We start from the raw sequence: 17,453 nt of genomic DNA on the forward strand, positions 1-17,453 counted from the left end.
TCAAGATTAAATTTCCGGAAATAATGAAAAATTGAGTGCCATAAAATAACTTCTTTCTGAATGTATTCCTCCTTCAGAATTTTTGTTTCCTGAAATATCTAAATCAGTGTTTCCCAAACTGGGCGATGGAATGGTCTGGGGGAGCAGGGATGATCGTATGGGTTTGCTTGGGGGGGGGGGGGCACGATGAGGGAAAAAAATATCTGAAGAAGGGGCCAATATATATAAGGGGAACAAAAAGTTTGGGAAACTATGATCTAAATAATCAAATTAAATATCTAAGCACAATAGAAAATAGACTAAACTGCCTGAACAATTTTTGCCAAATATAGCCAAAATCAAAATTTTATGGTTAAATTTTTTCGTTCATAACTCAAAAAGTTCATAAGTCAGGCAGCTAATACATAAAGTTTTTCAGAAAAGTTGCAAATTTTAGAAGCCTAGACAGGGAATCTCTTCCAGAGTAAATTTCAATTACCAACCTTTGAAAAGCATTTTAAATAAACAAAAATCGATTGAAGATTAGCATATAAAGGTATTTTCTTTTGTTTTTTTCTTTTTTTTAACTACAAAAATATTTTAGTTTTGTCTTGTGGGTAGGGCACCCCCCCCCCCTACCCTGTATATGCTTCTGCCATCTGTTGAATACAAAAGGAAGCAAATTTTCTTTAATTTCATAAATAACGCACACTAGGCCTATTGTGTAAATTACTCCAAACTCATATTCAAATGTGTTAATTGGTGCTGTTATCAATTGGGACCGCAACTATATTTGTTCAGCTGGTGCAAACATAGATGTTCATACCACTTTTTAATGAGTAATAGATGAATTCTGCTACCCTGTGGTCCAAGACCAAGGCCCTCACATCCTAGAGCTGGGCCTCTCAAAACTAAATTTATAGTGTAAAAAATAAATAATTAGACCCATTTTGGCCTCAGGGCTGTAGCCCTATCAATTCTCTTCTTGTGTGGGCCATATATCAAATTCATCTGCTCCCCCCATAGTTGCGGCTCTTCAATAAATATTACTGCATGCAGGGCAGGAACTAGAGGGGGGGCTGGGGGAAACAACTGTCCCAGGCAGCAAAATTTAGGGAGCAGCAGTTTTAGGTGGGAACAAAGAGCAGTGTTATAAAATTATCAAATTTTAAAGTTGGGAGGCGGCAACAAAAATTGTAGTTACAGCCCTGACTGCATGGGCTCCAAATTTTATTTTTGGAAATAACTCTAACATGGAAGGCCTAGAATTTTTTTACACATCAAGTTGCTTGTTGCAGCTGTTTTGTATAGAAAGCACACCAACCTTCGGCTGAGCAGGTATGGGTTTGAGTCATAAGTGGGGATAGACTTGAAGGTCTAGGAAGCGTCGGGGGGGGGGCCCACGATGATTATGCCAATACATATATGTAAGGGTGGATCTCACACACACACACACACAAATAAAAAAGGAACAGTGGTCATAATTTCTTTTATTTTTGTATGAGTGTGGCGACATATTACATACATAAATCATACATACATTAAATCACTTGCACTCATCTTTGATGTTAAACTCTAAATAATCCCCCCCCTATCTGCACCCATGCCAAAAAAGCCATAATTAGAAGCAGGCTGGTAGCCAGAAATTAATTTCACGGGGGAGAAATGGTGTTTTGGGGGGGGGGAATGAAGTATAATAACAATAGAAACTTAACTATATTATTCCTACGTTTCACATTTGGAGGGAGGCACCACACTCCTACCCCACCTACACGCACACTTACACACTGGGCTTGATGAGACAAAAAAAAAAACTATAATAAATAAAGGCTTTCTTCCCTACCGATTACAACTCAGGTCTGTCACCGTAGACCTAGTGAGCTGTGCTGGAAGTGTGAGTGTATGTACCTAACAGTCTGGGTGTGTATCTAGTGCAGGGGTTTCCAATGTAAAAACTCTCTCAGAACTCTCACAGGTTATGAAGCTGTTGAACCCCTGATGATTATGAAATGGTTCCACAGAACCCTTGATGGTTATAAGGCTGTCCAACAGAACTCAAACTAATTTTCTTTTTCATTACTTGTCTAACTGATGTGGTATCCCAAAGGCATGCCGCCATCTTCAAGGGACCTTGAGCAAAGCGATATGCTTTGGCTTCACCTTCTAATTTGCATACTTTATTGTCAGGATTTCCAATAAAGAACTTGGCTTTACGAGTATCAATAACTAGAAAATTCTCAGGGTTCTAGGATTTTTAAAGTTCCTTCAAAAATTAGAACATAAATCGAACGTCACGGATTTATTCTGAGGAACCCCCAAAAAAAGCTCTTGCGGAATGCTAGAGTTCTGTGAAACATCAGTTGGAAATCTATGATCTGGTGGTGTGGCTGATTTTTCAGTGCTGTTATCTGTATTTCAGAAGTGAAGTGTAATGGATGAATATTTCTACCATTTTTAAGCCTGTTCCTCTCAGTGGGATGCAACAGGAAATCGGCTTCCATTCGCACCTCCAAGTTGGGAACCACATAAAACCAACTTCAGCTGACCACCACTGTGACACCAGTGGGGTTCGAACCTGGGACCTCATAATGCAAATTCGTCACTATAACCACTCCACCCCACCACAGCAGCAATAAATAAAGGCTTTCCTTTTCTTTCAAACTGAGCACAATTCCAGTCTATCAGCATGGATAATTTACTACTGATTGAATTGTGCCAGAAGTGTGCATGTGTGCTTAACAGTCTGAGTGTGTGAATTTTCGATGCTGCCATCTATATTTCAAAATTGTTATAAATTTGAAATGTTGATGGTGGCATTAAAACTTAATAAATAAAGGCATAAGACTTTGTCGGAAAATTGATACTATTTTATATTGAAGTTGAGGAAAGATCCTAAATAATTTTGAAGCCTGGTCTTACCATAACTCCCACAAGCTCTCAGGGCTGAAGGGGTTCTAGCCATAGGTGGAGATACACTTGGAAGTCTGGGGGGGGGGGCACGATAATGATGTCAATTCATATACACACATATATACATTAGATCTGCCCGCACCACTTTTGACACTGGGGGGGCAATGCCCCCCCCGTATCTCCGCCCATGGTTCTAGCCCTGGAGCCTGGGATGATTCTTATGACATTTTTTGTTTTCTTTCACACTATTTATAAATTCATTTTAGAGAAATCCATCAAAGATCCTAGCCTTGGGACTCGGCTGCAAGATGTGGGGCCCTGAACCTGACTCCAGTGTGTAGCCCTTTAAGGGCCATGAAAATCTTTCTAGCATAAAGAACGTACGGGAGCCCCACCTCCAATGTAGTGTTAGTTTGGTTAGTCACCCCTAAATATAAGTTAAAATTTGAGGTCACTAAATTATGGAGCACTGAACCAATTTCTTTTCTCTTAGTTCTTGAATATTAATGTAACGTTTAAACATTTATTGGGAACCTTCAGTGCCATACTATCTACAAACTAGAGAACATCGAAAAAATTTAACTGATTATGGAAAAACTGCTGCCGTTTGACATTTATTAAAAATAAAATAAGACGTATTATATCCTTGAAAGGATATGATACATGTCTACAACCTTGCCGCTGTGGTGGTCGAGTGGTTATAGTGACGGACTCGCGATGCGAGGATCCGGGTTCGAACCCCACAGTGGTGGTCGGCTGAAGTTGGTTTTCTGTGGTTCCCAACTTCAAGGCGCAAATGCGAGCCGACCTCCCCGTTAAAAAGTCTCGCCACAGAGAGCAACCGTCCTACAACGAAAAATCATTCAATCATAACACTTCACTCATAGTTTGAAAAACTGGTGGCAGATGGCAGCACTACACATAACAAGCATTACAGAGAAACAAAAAACTTCACGTCAGGTTTCACTACACGTACACGCATATTCCCGCATGTACCGATTCGTTGGGGGCTCCGCGGGGGGTTGTGGGCGGGGTGCATGTGTGGTGTAGCAGTATTAGGTAGGGTAAGAAAGGGCTCGGGGATCCATGATGTTCTTAAGTCAGCCACCTCGTTGGGCAATTTGCCTGTTGTGGCGTTGTATTTGTATAAAGCTAGACGGCAGTAAATTCTTCATCAAGGAAATATTTTACTCACAATTGACCTATATGAAATCATATAGGTCAATGCCGTACAGCTTTCCCAAGGACTAAAGTAAGTTAACACTGACCATATTTAAGCCGGGTTTTCCTAGGAGTAGAACTTTTGTATAAAAAATTGATTGGTCAAAAACCTGAAATTAAAGTTTTTTCGACCAATCAGCGTTTTCACGCTGCGTGCGCTGTAGAAACCTGCTCCTCGGAAAACCTGGCTTTACATCAGCAATATATATAAATAAGATGGTGATGATAATTTTGTACTTGTTGGTTATCAGGACAACCATCAGCGCGTTTTTTCTCCAACTGGTTCTCCATTTTTTAGGGAGAGTTTCATTCAGGAACTTATTAATGAATGGGGACTTTCCATCATGGTCTCCCTGCAAATTCAACATATGAGCAACCATGTCTGTTGACAGAAAGTTATTTAGACGGCTTTGACCAAGGTTTAAAAAATCGAATCATAAATTAGCTACCATCTATTGTTGAGAAATAGTACTAGTTGATCGTTTTTTAGTTCGCTTTCTAAATAGTAGATAACAGCATAAGTCCTATATTTCTGTTTGCTGTTGAAAGGAAGTTCTCACATTTCTGGAAAGATGGCAGCAAAAGCTGGAATATTTTTACATTCAACTTCAATATTTCACAGGGCTGTAGCTGCCAAGACCATCCCCTGAGTATGAAATATTTTTACTTCAAATCGCAACAGTAGCAAGCTATAACCATATTTCGTCGAGAAACATACAGGGATTGAGAGATCTCGAGTACAAAACCTGAGCAATTGCCACAAAAAGTGAATAAAATGGCTAAAAAAAGAGTGATCATCGTTTTTCATCTTCAAGAATGTTTTCAACACTGGACCGCAAAATGCCCGAGAGCGGTTTATATTTTTTTTTTTACGCAGCCGAATGAGGATGTTTTGACCGTCCAGATATCGTAACGTAAACAATCGACCCTTGGTAAGATTTTGTTTGGCAATTTTAAATCATTGATTTTTAGGTTGACACGAAAAAAGAAAACTATTGATTCCGTGTATTTCAATTGTGTAGGTTAAATATTTTTAGAGGCCAGTAAATGTTTTAAAGTATTTTGTTCATTTCTTTCAAAAAAAAAAGAAAAAAAGTAGATTTCGAGGGCTACGCTGCAATACTTGAAAATTTAAATTTATAACTTGGATGGAAGAAAAAAAAAGGAACAGCTATCGTATAACCCGCCGCCAATATTGGCGACTTTTTTTTCGGTGCCAAACACTGCCGAAAAAACTCGCCAACTGACTATGGATACCGAAAAAAAAAATCGACAGCAAAGAAAACATAACAAACGAAAACCAACAAGCATAATAATAATAACTGTAATGAAAAATATCACTTTTTAGACTAAACATCAAAACAACATAAGGTGTCAAGAAGGTGTCAATAAAAATGAAACATTTTAGACTAAAAAAACGCTTGACTCTAAATAAACAATGGTCAGGAACGCCCTTCCTGTTGCATAAATAATAAATATTCTCGCTTAAAAAAATAAAACCTGGACTCTTTAAAATAATAAACCGATCACTGCATAAATATTCTCTGTATAAAAAATGAAACCCGGACTCTATTTTAAGTAATAACCAGATCAGGGCATAAAAGTCTCTCCCTAATAATAATGAAAATTAAAGGTACAACCTGGAAAAGACATCAGCGATGATGATATCCAATATAATAACCCAATCCACACACTCTCCAATGTGAAAACCAAGCTGTATATACTGCACTTGCAGAATAAAGAAAAAAAGATCTCTCATCTCAATGGTTTTCAAATCATTGCAAACGCCACAGAAAAACAAAAGCAAAGCAGCTAGCGACATCTATGGGGTGATGTCATTTGGAAGGAAAGAAAGAATGCTCAACAAACATTCTGAAAGAATGATCAACAACCCAGCATCATTATGTCAGTATCGTTGGAAAAAAATTCGCCGAGATTGGCGGGGGATTATACTATAACTGTTCCAAAAAAAAAAGTTCAGCTTTCCCATGTAGTCATAGCCCTGGACCTCATATCCGTATGGGCCTAAATGACGAGATTTTTGAATGTAAGCTTTTTTGCTCCCAGCTAAGTATGAGGTCCTTGAACATCACTTCGCCAACCAACACTGTGATGGCGGTGGGGTTCAAACCCAGGACCTCGCAATGTGAGTCTGTCACTATGACCACTTGACCACTACAGTAGCAGATTTAAAGGTCACAGTTGCATTGCACTTAAGCAACCCATTGCACTCAGGGGAACCACTGTGTTACTGCATGTATGAAGATTTAAAAACAACAAATGGCTGGTTTTTTCCCTTTAAGTTGTGCTATAAATGAAATTGATAAATGGTACGATTTCCCCCCCACCCATAGATTTTCAGGTCTTGGAGCTTAACTTGAAGGTCTAATCTAACATAATGGCGCTATATAAAGGTGCTGCCAGTGAAGCTGGCCGTGCTCTCCAGCTAAAAAAGAAAAGGGAGAAAGCTATAGAGGAGCTAGAACACAAGAAGAAGAAAATTGAAGAAGAAATGAAGCTATCGAATATAGAAAATAAATTTGCCACACATTACGATGCAGTTGAGCAGCAACTGAAATCCAGCACAATCGGTCTTGTCACACTAGATGAAATGAAGGTAAGATTATTCTTTTAAATTCTAATGCAGTCAAACTCAGTTGAAATGGCATCAAAGATTCCGCAAAATTTTGTTGTAGTAACCGAGGCTCACATTTTCAAGATTTTTTTTAATGGGAAATATAATCAGAGTCAATCAAATACTGTGCATGAGTTTGTTTGTTTTTTTTCTTTTTTGATAAAGGTGACCACATTTAATTTTTAAAAAAATATGAAAATTGAAAAAATTAATATGGGATATTGCTGATTCTTGCCAAATGTCTGCAAAATTGTCAAATATTGCTTATATAAATAGCCCTTGACAAGAAGTACTGTGCTACAATGGTACAATAGGTCTGTTAAAATGTATTTCACAGATGTGGTGACAGATCACCATGGTGACTAAAAAATTAGGATTCGCGTCTAAAATTTTCTATATGTGGTTAATAAAATTCAAAATTTATGAAATTCATTTAAGCATATCTATCAACATGGAAGGGGGCTATCCTGGAAAAGTTTGAAGAAATATTATTTTGAACCTGTTTTTTTTTTTATTTTTGGCTCCTAAAAATTTTTTTCTGGTGCTTAGATTTTTTTTTTTTGTGACAAGCCCTGCCGTAACACAATTTATAAATTGTAAAAATTACCTTAATTCCTGATTCTAGTGAAAATTATGGATTAAAGCAAGCTTTGTTGAGAAAACTGCATTGTTTTATAGGAAAAAGTCAGGAAGAGGAAAGGGCAAAGTACAAAAATGTTTTGTATGGCAGTCATGAATCAATGATCAAGTGATCATTATTTTGTTGGGCAAGGACCAATTAGATCAAGCTGCATCAATTCATCCGGTCGAAACGTCAAATATGGAATAATTTTTTTTTTCAGCATTAAGATGTCTACACATGTAACTGCAAGCTTCACAAGCATGCATGTGCAATCTTTTTCTATAAGCATTCTTGATCGTATGCATGAGAATTTTTGCGTGAGCATCGTGTTTGTGCAAGCGGCTTGAGTAAATTTTATAATGCATGCCTGTTGAAGCCCTGTGTTTGCACAAGCATAACCATGCGGGTACCCCCTATCAGTCTTCATGCTTCAGTGAGCTCTGCTTGTGAGTGAGTGAATGAGCGAGTGAGCAACTTAATGAGCAATTGAGTAAGTCAGTGGGCACATGAGTGAGTAAATGAGCAATTGTGCGAATGTGCAAGTAGGTTCAGTCACTCACTCTCTTTTACTTGGTTACTCATTCTGTGAATTGGTCACTCAATTTGTCTCTCATGCTCTCACTCACCCTCTTATTTTCTTAATTGATCACTGACTGACCACAGTGTTGACTTGGTCACTCACTCATGTGTTCACTTGCTCAGTCACTTACTCATTAACACGCTCTTCTGCTTGCTTAGTTACTGATTTGCTCCTTCACTCTTTCATTCACTCACTTGCTCCTTCACTCTTTCATTCATTCACTCACTTGCTCACTCTTTATCTCTTATTTGCTTATTCATTCACTTTTAAGATGAGAAAATTTATAAAATTTTAAACAGTGTACAAGTACTTGAATATTTCTTGATGGAAATTTAATAGAAAAACATGCACTTGCCTTACTGGTTTTATTTGCATTAGTTGTCAACAGGTCTGAGAATCATTTATTCAATTTCAATTCAAGTTCATCACTCTGACCACTCGACCACTACTGCGGCTGTCTCTATACTGGTTTTATTTGCATTAGCTGTCATCACAGGTCTGAGAATCATTTATTCAATGTCGTTTGGTCTGTGAAATTATTTAACTATTTTCACCATCTGCAGATTGGAAAACACAGCCCTAGATCTGTATGTTATTTGTCCCATTGGCTGCATGGTACACAAATGTTGCAAAATCCAGCAATCCTATGTATAATTCTATTCTAATCATTGCAACATTAAAAAGAAATGAAAAGTCCTATAAAAATTCATATGTTTTGGTTTCAGTCACTTAGAATAAATTATTCTTTCCCCCAGATTAAATTTGATGATTCTTATACTTTCCAGGCTAAGCAAGAAGACGTCGTCAAAGAAAGGGAAAGACAATTGGCTCAAAAGCAGCATGAAAAAGAACTACAGAGACAGAGAGAGATACGAGCTAAACAGGAAGCAAAAGAAAGACAAAAACGACAAGTGTGTAGAAAATTAATGAATATTTGTGTCTACATTCTCAAACACTCGAATGACAGAAATTTACAACTTACAGATAGAAGGATTCATTATTCTGACTGTCGTAGAAAAATGGCATCATACTTTTTTTTCAGAATCTAAGCATCTTATAAAGATGATTTTCAGGTTTCCCTTGTTTAGTTACGCAATCAGTTGGGCTCACAAAGTAATCATGTAAGATGAAATCGTGTAAAATCAGTTGAATTTAAGATGGGTAAGGTAGGGATATGAGTATAGAAGGATGAAAAAATAAACTTAACTCACAGCAGCAAAATGGGTTTTTGTGAATGAATTAATTATTCAAAGTTCCAAATAAGTCGTCAAATATAGACTACACAAATGAACTTTTACACTTTCAGCTGTTCTCAATCAATCATGTACAAAACATATAAGTCTGGGAGTGCATGAGAAAAAGTCCCTCTGACTGAAATAACTTGCCAATGTGGAGAGAGTTACAGCTGTGCAACTTAGATAATGGTATGGGGCAGTAACCAACCCAATCAGATGTAAAAAGCAGTAGTGCATATTAAAAAAAAAATTGAGGGAAGGTTTAAAAATTTAAATTTCCATGCGGCCCCCCCACTCTTCAGGGCTGTTAATAAATTTTTGCTCCCTCTCTATTATACTGAAAAAAAATTTACACATTAACATTTTAACAAAAATTTTCAAAGATTGAAATTCTGGATTTTCGTCGCTTTTCACAACTGTTTCTCTATTCCCTTTTAAAATGTTGATATATTAGCACTTGCAAAATGACATAAATCAAGGATTTAAATCCTTTATACCTCTCAATAAATTTTCATGTAGACATCCTTGTATAAGTTTCTTTTGGAAAAATAGAGAGAGGCGCTCAAATATTTTACTGGTTGATACATTTTTATATCATCCCCTCAATTATTCTGTTATGCACCTCATAAAAATTCGCCTATGATCAGTGGCTGCTTCTAGTCAGATATTCTGGGGTGGGTGCAGATTTCAAAAAATATACTGCCCTCTATCGGTGAAAATGTATAGTCAAGTATTTACAATTAGTAAAGTATTGCATTGCATTTTATAAATTATTTTTGTCTATGAAATTATTTTTCACATTATCTGTACATCTATGTAGTACAAAAATTAATAATGATCTTGCAATGCAACATTAACATAATTAATTTGGGCTGTGAGCCTAATCGATATCTTGACAACTTTGAAAATCATCATTTAGATTCAGCAGTTGCCATTGGCAATAGCTTTTTTTTGACAAATTGTGAAAATTCATACTCTTCTTTCAATATTATATTCCAATTTTAAAAAAAGTGTATTATATTCTAATGATAAAGGTATAAATATATATTACATTTTTATATCCAAATATATTCTAATTAAAAAGATAACAGATTTAAAGGAAAGAAGATATAGATGGCAGAATCTGTATCCAGGGCATATTTTTCAACACAACCAAGACGAGCTTGATAATCTTTGCTAACCATCCCCTTTCTTCCCTTCTTTTGTGTTTCTAACTACTAAAGGTGTCTCATATCAGTGTAGGACAGAAAGCACCCAAAGAGGAAAGAAGAATACATAGCTCTCCATGGAAAGCTCCATCTGACCTGTATCTTACAAACACTTTTTTTAATCAGTGCTTCTGAAAATATTCCTTTTTTAATTTATCAAATTCATTGGAAAAAAAAGAAATTCAATGGCATTAAGTTGGTATGAAATCCATTTGAAGTAAATTAATGACTTAAAATTTTCAAGGGAGTTATGTGCCTTTGTGCCTCCTTCAGGAGCCACCCCTACTTATGATTTCATAATGATACACTTTTGAATAACATTCATAAGTGCATAGATACAAGACTTTAAATTTTTTGTCTTAATTTTTTCAACAGATTGCTGCTTTATCATTTAAACTGGATGATGAAGAAGAGGATGAAGAAGATGAAGACAATAATAATTACGAGAAAAAAGATGATGTTGACGGGGGTGAAGAAATGACTAAAGTGCTACCTGAAATAAAAATTGAGAATTTATCTGAATCTTCAAATGACAGTTTCACTGAAAACAAATCAAAGAAGAAAATAGGAAAGAATCCTGATGTTGACACTAGCTTTTTGCCAGACCGAGAAAGGGAAGAAGAAGAAAGGCGGCTGAGAGAAGAGCTGAGACAGGTCTGTATAGAGAAAAATGATTCACTCTCTGCTGGTCATAGAAACTACAAAAAACTGGATACCAAGTGGAGATGAATATGAAGTTCAGATTCAGAAAGAAAATTTACATGTGCCTTAATTGAGAATTGAACCTTAGGTCTCCTCGCAGTCCGGGCGAGTGCTCCACCATTAAACTACCAAGGGCCATAGGCATACGCAGAATTTTCTCAAGGGGGTTTTTCAATTTTTTTCTTCTCAAGAGGGCGGAGGGGGGGGGGGTTAAGTTTTTTCCTGCAAAATAACACTATAATCTCGGATTGGGGGGGGGGGTTAGAACCCATACCTCCCCCCCCCTTTCGCCAAGGGCCATATGCATAAACTTGTATCTGGACTAAGGGCTCAAGAATCCCCCCCCCCCAAACATTTGCCACTATCTACATAGTAACTTATGGAAATATTAAGAGTCCTTCCCAATATTTGCAAGAACTTTACGCCTATACCAAGGACTGAAATTTTCTTCCCTTATAGATAAGAAGGTTATATGACATGAATGTCGCTCTCCACTTGTTAATACAAGATATACGGAAGACTGGATGTTGTGAAGATATTTATTATTTCAGATGTTTATTTTTTTTAAGGAAGGAAAAAACTCATCTCATGTCATATATATAGCCCTCTGGTGGCTCGTCGTCAATGAGCTATTAGCTGATCGGTTTCACCGTCCATTGCACGGTTCCGTTCGGCATATATACGCTCTAGCGAAGGAAAATCTCTATCTCCTCTGTAGCTTAGTGGTCAGAGCACTCGTCCGGCAATCGAGGGACCCGGGTTCGACTCCCGGTGGAGGCAGAGATGAGTTTTTTCCTTCCTTAAAAAAAATAAACATCTGAAATAATAAATATCTTCACAACATCCAGTCTTCCGTATATCTTGTAAGAAGGTTATATTCCTCCTAAACAAGCACGTGAATTTTATTTCAAAACTTATCTTTATCTCAACTTGGTATCCAGTCTTTCATACTTTGCAGGTTTGTATAGCCTGAAAATTTTAATTGTGTATTCATAATAGTTCATGTTCAAAGACTTGTCATCATTTCTATACAAGTGGAGAAAGCTTGAAAATCATTTTCTGCTGTATTACTACAGTGAAATCTTGCTACAACAATACACAATATAATTATAAATCCCTCTACAATGATGAATTCAAGTCTTGTTTGGAAATTTCTATACTACAATGTTAAACGGCTGCCTCTTGATACAAAAATAATACCTCTACAACATTTTTTCTTGATCCGCAGAGTATTGTTGTATCAAGGTTTTACTGTATATTGATATACTTTGGTATTGGGGGTATAGTTATGATATGAACCCCAATTTTTTTTACCTATCTTTACAATATTCAGAAGATATTCACATACTGCATAATTACGAATATATTTTTTCAGTTTCTGATGTTCCTGTTTTGCAGGAGTGGGTGCAAAAGCAAGAGAAACTAAAAAGTGAGGAAATAGAAATAACTTTCAGTTATTGGGATGGTTCTGGACACAGACGAAGTGTTAAAATGAAGAAAGGGAATAGCATATATCAGTTTCTACAGGTATTTGAATATTCTTGTTGATATTTGTAATTTACTTTAATTGTAATGAATCTTTTTGAGAACTAATTACAGTACCCTTGATACACAGCACCTCGTTATTCTTGTTATACCACACATGTAAATGTTTTGTACACTTAATTAGAACTGTTGTTAAAAATTCAATGAACGATAACACCAATATGAACTCTTTTGTCTCCTAACATGTGTAATGGAGTAGGGGTGAAAAGATATGGAACTAGTTTTTCTATTTCATTTTATTTTGGGAGGCAGGACCAGACTTAGGGGGGTGTGAAAGGTGTGGTTGCACTGGGCCGCAAAATTTCAGGGGCTGCAATTTTTCAGAATGAAACCCTTTCCTTTCTCAGCAGATGTTTTGGAAATTTTTTATTAAAATTTAATTTTTTTTCCTTTAAACTATTATTGACTGTGAAAGAAGGCTTTCAGTTCAAAGCCTTATATTAGGCTTAGTTTTTTATAATATCATTTTTAGTGTTATTAGGTATAGCATTAGTTTATTTTAAAGAGGAAAAGAGTATATGCAGGTGGTCGCATTCTTTATCCCTGAAAAAAAAAGTCTGGCCTTTCTTTCTACCATTAAAGAATGACAGGTCTATATTAACCAAGAAAAAAAACATGCTTAGGGCATCAAACAAAAAGGGGCACCACAAAAGAAATCTAGTAATTTTTTCCCTTGAAAACCTCCCTTCTCATTGGAGTTACCATCTGGTCACTGGCACTACCCCAGAGAGAGGCAACTTCGACTATCCTCCAGAGTGTTAATTGCATGCCTTCCTGGGAACCTCTGAACTGTCATGTGCTCCTAGGGAGGCTTGAGTACTTTTCAGTCATAAACATCACCATCTGAATCATTGTCTTATCTATTCCGGACGACGAATATACAATGTATAAATTCTAAATTTTGATAATTCTTGCTACTGAACTTGTGAAAAAAAGGTAAGATGCTTCTCTCTGATTTTTTTTTTCAGTCTAATTATTCACCTAGTACAGTACCAACATAAGAGATATTTTGTTTCATGAATAGAAAGTTCATACATCGAAACATTTAATAGCACAGAGGTACAAAAATTTAGGATGTAAGCATGGCCCCCACACCCTGAAGCAGGGCCCCTAGGCTGGGATCTTTTACGGGCCCCCCCCCCGACCAGACTTTTATGAGGCCCCCTTTATGATGAATTTATAGCGTTAAAAAACAAAAAAAAATGATTAAAATCCTCCCGGGCCCCACGGCTGGAGCCTTGTCAGCCCACCCCTTGTGGGGGGCCATGGATGTAGGCTACGTTGCTTGTGCAACAACGTTAGTTCATTTTCTGATGACAATCTGTTTGCCTACTATTAGATAAATTATATCTGAGATTTAGGCATAGGCAGAGATAGACATGAACGGCTGTGAGGGTAGGTGATGATGATGATACCAATTCATATATATGCATATACATTAGATCAGTCAGCTCCTTCATTTGCACTGGGACGTACCATTACCATGCCATGCCTCCTCTCCGTATCTCCATCCATGGGTTTAGGCTGATTACAGCTAGTGTTCTTAATATTCGATAACCCATACTAGGGCATCTTTTTGACCTCAACATGTTTATCGTATTTCTTTTTAAACGTGTCAATTGTGTTAGAATTTACTACCTCTGGCGCAAAGCTATTCCTAACCCTATTAGAGAAAAATTCCCCACAACACCTCAAACTAGAATTGACCCTTACCAATCGATACTGGTGTCCCCTTGTAAAAGCAGTCGATTGATGGTGTACTAATAATTCATGGTCCATCCTATCCATCCCATTGAACATTTTGATCATATCTCCCTGACACCTGCGTTCATCCAATGTAAACATATTTTAAAAATGTTGAGTACCCTGTATTCCTTGAGGAACTGCACTTGTGACGCCTGTCCAACCTGTTTACCATAACTCGTGAGAGTTTACCATTTTCAGAGTCCCTGTTTACCATTCTCTTAACCACAATTCTACCCAATGCAGCAAATTGCCCCCAATCCTAATCTCGTGTAAACGCTTCAAGAGTTTACCATGTTGGACCCGATCGAATGCCTTCTGGAAATCAAGGTAAACAACATCTAAATTTTTGCTCCTACCCAAAGCCTTCATCACGTGATTATAGAAGCAAAGAAGGTTAGTCACACATGACTTCCCCTTCCTGAACCCATGTGGATTATCTGACAATACATTATTCTTGTCTATTCACTTCACCAACTGCCTTTTGATAATTTCCAAAAGTTTTGAGAGGGAGCTCGTCAAACTCACTGGACAATAATTGGACACAGCGTCTTTACTACCCTTCTTAAATATTGGAACAACATTAGAGCAAGTTTGCAATCGCTTGGGACGATATCCTCAACAATACTACTCCTATAGATCTGTGCGACTGACCCCAACAATTCATTAGCACATTCCCTGAGGACCCTGGGATAGATATCATTTGATTCTGGTGCTTTGTTTGCACATATATTTTTTAGAAGATTTAGGACCTCCATGTCTTCCACTTGAACATCGTTGAGGATTTTATTATCCCATGCACCACCCGTACATTGAATATCATTATCTCTATTAAATACCGATTCGAAAAAGTCATCGAAAGCACTACACATGCCTACATTGCTCTCTACCCTAGACCTTCCTATCGAAGGGAGGGGGGCAACTGTCCCCCTTACATTGTCTCTCCCATTTGCAAACTTTTGATTTCAGAAACTAATTATCAAGTCCATATAAGTCAAGTTTGTAAAAACGCACATTGACTTGTATAACTAAAATATAGCAACCCAATATAAGAGCATATATCACAGAAAAAACTAATAATTTATAGTATGTAATACACTGCCGTAAAAAGCATTTATGGTTGTCTTATCTAATTATGGATAGCTTATCCATTTATCCCAATGTGTTTATCACATTTCTTTTTAAATGTGTCAGTAGTGTTAGAATTCATGACCCCCAGAATTAAGCTATTCATTTGATTATTTTTGTTACACCACAGCCATTTTCTGCACACGAGAGCTAATTAGACCGGAAAATAATTTGACTCCTATGAAAATGGGGACGTTGAATTTAAATGTTTTGTCACATTTGCTTGTAGAAAAATCAAACGAAATATAGCTTTTTTAAAGTGATGTAATCAGTTTACTGTTAATTGGTTTTTTAATTCAAAATTTGTAGCATTTTGCAAATGTTTTTTAGATATTAATTCACAAATTAAAGAAGAAAGACAAAATTATTTATTATTGTAGCCCTTCCAGAAAATATTGTTGAACATCTGCTTTGATGCGAATATTTTCCAAAAGATTACTACAGAGAACTTTACATCTCTAGTGATCCATATGATTTGTAAAATTCTGTTAGCTTCTGGGATAAGTCAATTCTGCAAAACTCCATCGAATGAGATTAGCATACATTATTGAGATTACTGATTATTAAGAATAATGTATTTGAAATTTTTTTTTAGAAATGCCTTGAATTGTTGCGGAAAGAATTTCATGAATTGAGAGCAGTTACTGCTGATCAATTGATGTATGTTAAAGAAGACTTGATCATTCCCCACCATTACACTTTCTATGATTTCATTGTCACTAAAGCCAGAGGGAAAAGTGGACCACTCTTCAGTTTTGATGTTCACGATGACATTCGACTGGTTAGTGATGCAACAGTAGAAAAAGATGAGTCTCATGCTGGAAAAGTTTTGCTAAGAAGTTGGTATGAAAGAAATAAACATATATTTCCAGCTTCAAGGTGGGAACCATATGATCCAACCAAAAATTATGAGAAGTACACTATATCAGACAAGAAAAAAGTATGAAAAAAAGCTTTGAAATTTCAGTTTCCTTCACAGGAACGTGGAGTGAATTTAAATCAGTTAACATCAGTATCAGGCCTGCATCATTATAAAAATTAATTATTGTGTTTGAATATTTACTGTGTGTATATTGTATTTCATTGTATCATTTATTATATCAAAATATGCACATCAAAATCATTCTGTATTTGAAAGGATACTGATTTTTTTATGTCCTAAATCAGTGGTTCTTTTAACTGAGGATGCGAGAGGAAATATTTTGTAGATACGAGTTATTCATTCAACATATTATTACTGCGGAAAATGGCGCAAAAATGGAATTTCAAGCCCACTAGGGCTGAAGTTCATTGTGGAGGGGGGGGGAACATTTTACTGTGACCCAGTGTAAAGTTTAAAAGCCACTGTTCTAAATGAATAAAATGTTACATTGTAGTTGATATACATGGCATGAATAAATGGCTTTTAATAAGTTTTAATGTGTCAGTACGAGTTTTTGTGCTAAAAAATTTCTCAGAAAATTGAACCACAGTGAAACCTCCCAACAATGGCCAGTAATAGGCCTGAGCAAATGTGGCTATTATTGGGAGACGTTACTGTTGTTAAGAGGTTCAGTATTTCTTAAACATGCTAAATTTTTTGATTGCTTGTAGAATTATTGCAACTAATGCTATAATTTAATTAGAAAAAAACTGTTTTGTAACACATGATATTTATTTTGCATTGAAGATGCATGAATTTTTCATGTAGAACTTTATTTTTGATTCTCTATTGTTAATTTCATGAAGAAAAATGCATATAGTTGTGCTGCAATCCTTGTATCTTGGGGCATGCATTCTTCAGATCAGATTTATCCTCTTATGCAATCATCTATTTTGTGTTGTTATCTACGGCAGGATTTTCAAATAGTGCTTGCCGTGACACCCTTGGTCAAACAGCATAGAAAACAAGGACTCTCTGGTTGATGACTTAGCTACTTACCAAATTCTACTTCGTTCTTTCTGA

At 36.5% G+C, this 17,453-nt stretch overlaps 1 protein-coding gene across 1 annotated transcript; it reads left to right on the forward strand.

Moving 5' to 3' along the window:
- Positions 1-4,913: 4,913 nt before the first annotated feature.
- Positions 4,914-16,927, forward strand: LOC149076788 (protein FAM50 homolog). Its single transcript, XM_089244462.1, has 6 exons — positions 4,914-5,042; positions 6,465-6,727; positions 8,733-8,858; positions 10,766-11,044; positions 12,491-12,619; positions 16,104-16,927. Exons 2-6 carry the CDS (start codon positions 6,509-6,511, stop codon positions 16,452-16,454), a joined length of 1,104 nt encoding a protein of 367 aa, XP_089100588.1. The 5' UTR covers positions 4,914-5,042; positions 6,465-6,508; the 3' UTR covers positions 16,455-16,927.
- Positions 16,928-17,453: the final 526 nt, after the last annotated feature.

The sequence above is a fragment of the Pholcus phalangioides genome, unplaced genomic scaffold (genome assembly GCF_987345545.1).
Source record: "Pholcus phalangioides strain wild (caught in Gottingen) unplaced genomic scaffold, Ppha-v1.0 ptg000015l_1, whole genome shotgun sequence".
Lineage (NCBI taxonomy): Eukaryota > Metazoa > Arthropoda > Arachnida > Araneae > Pholcidae > Pholcus > Pholcus phalangioides.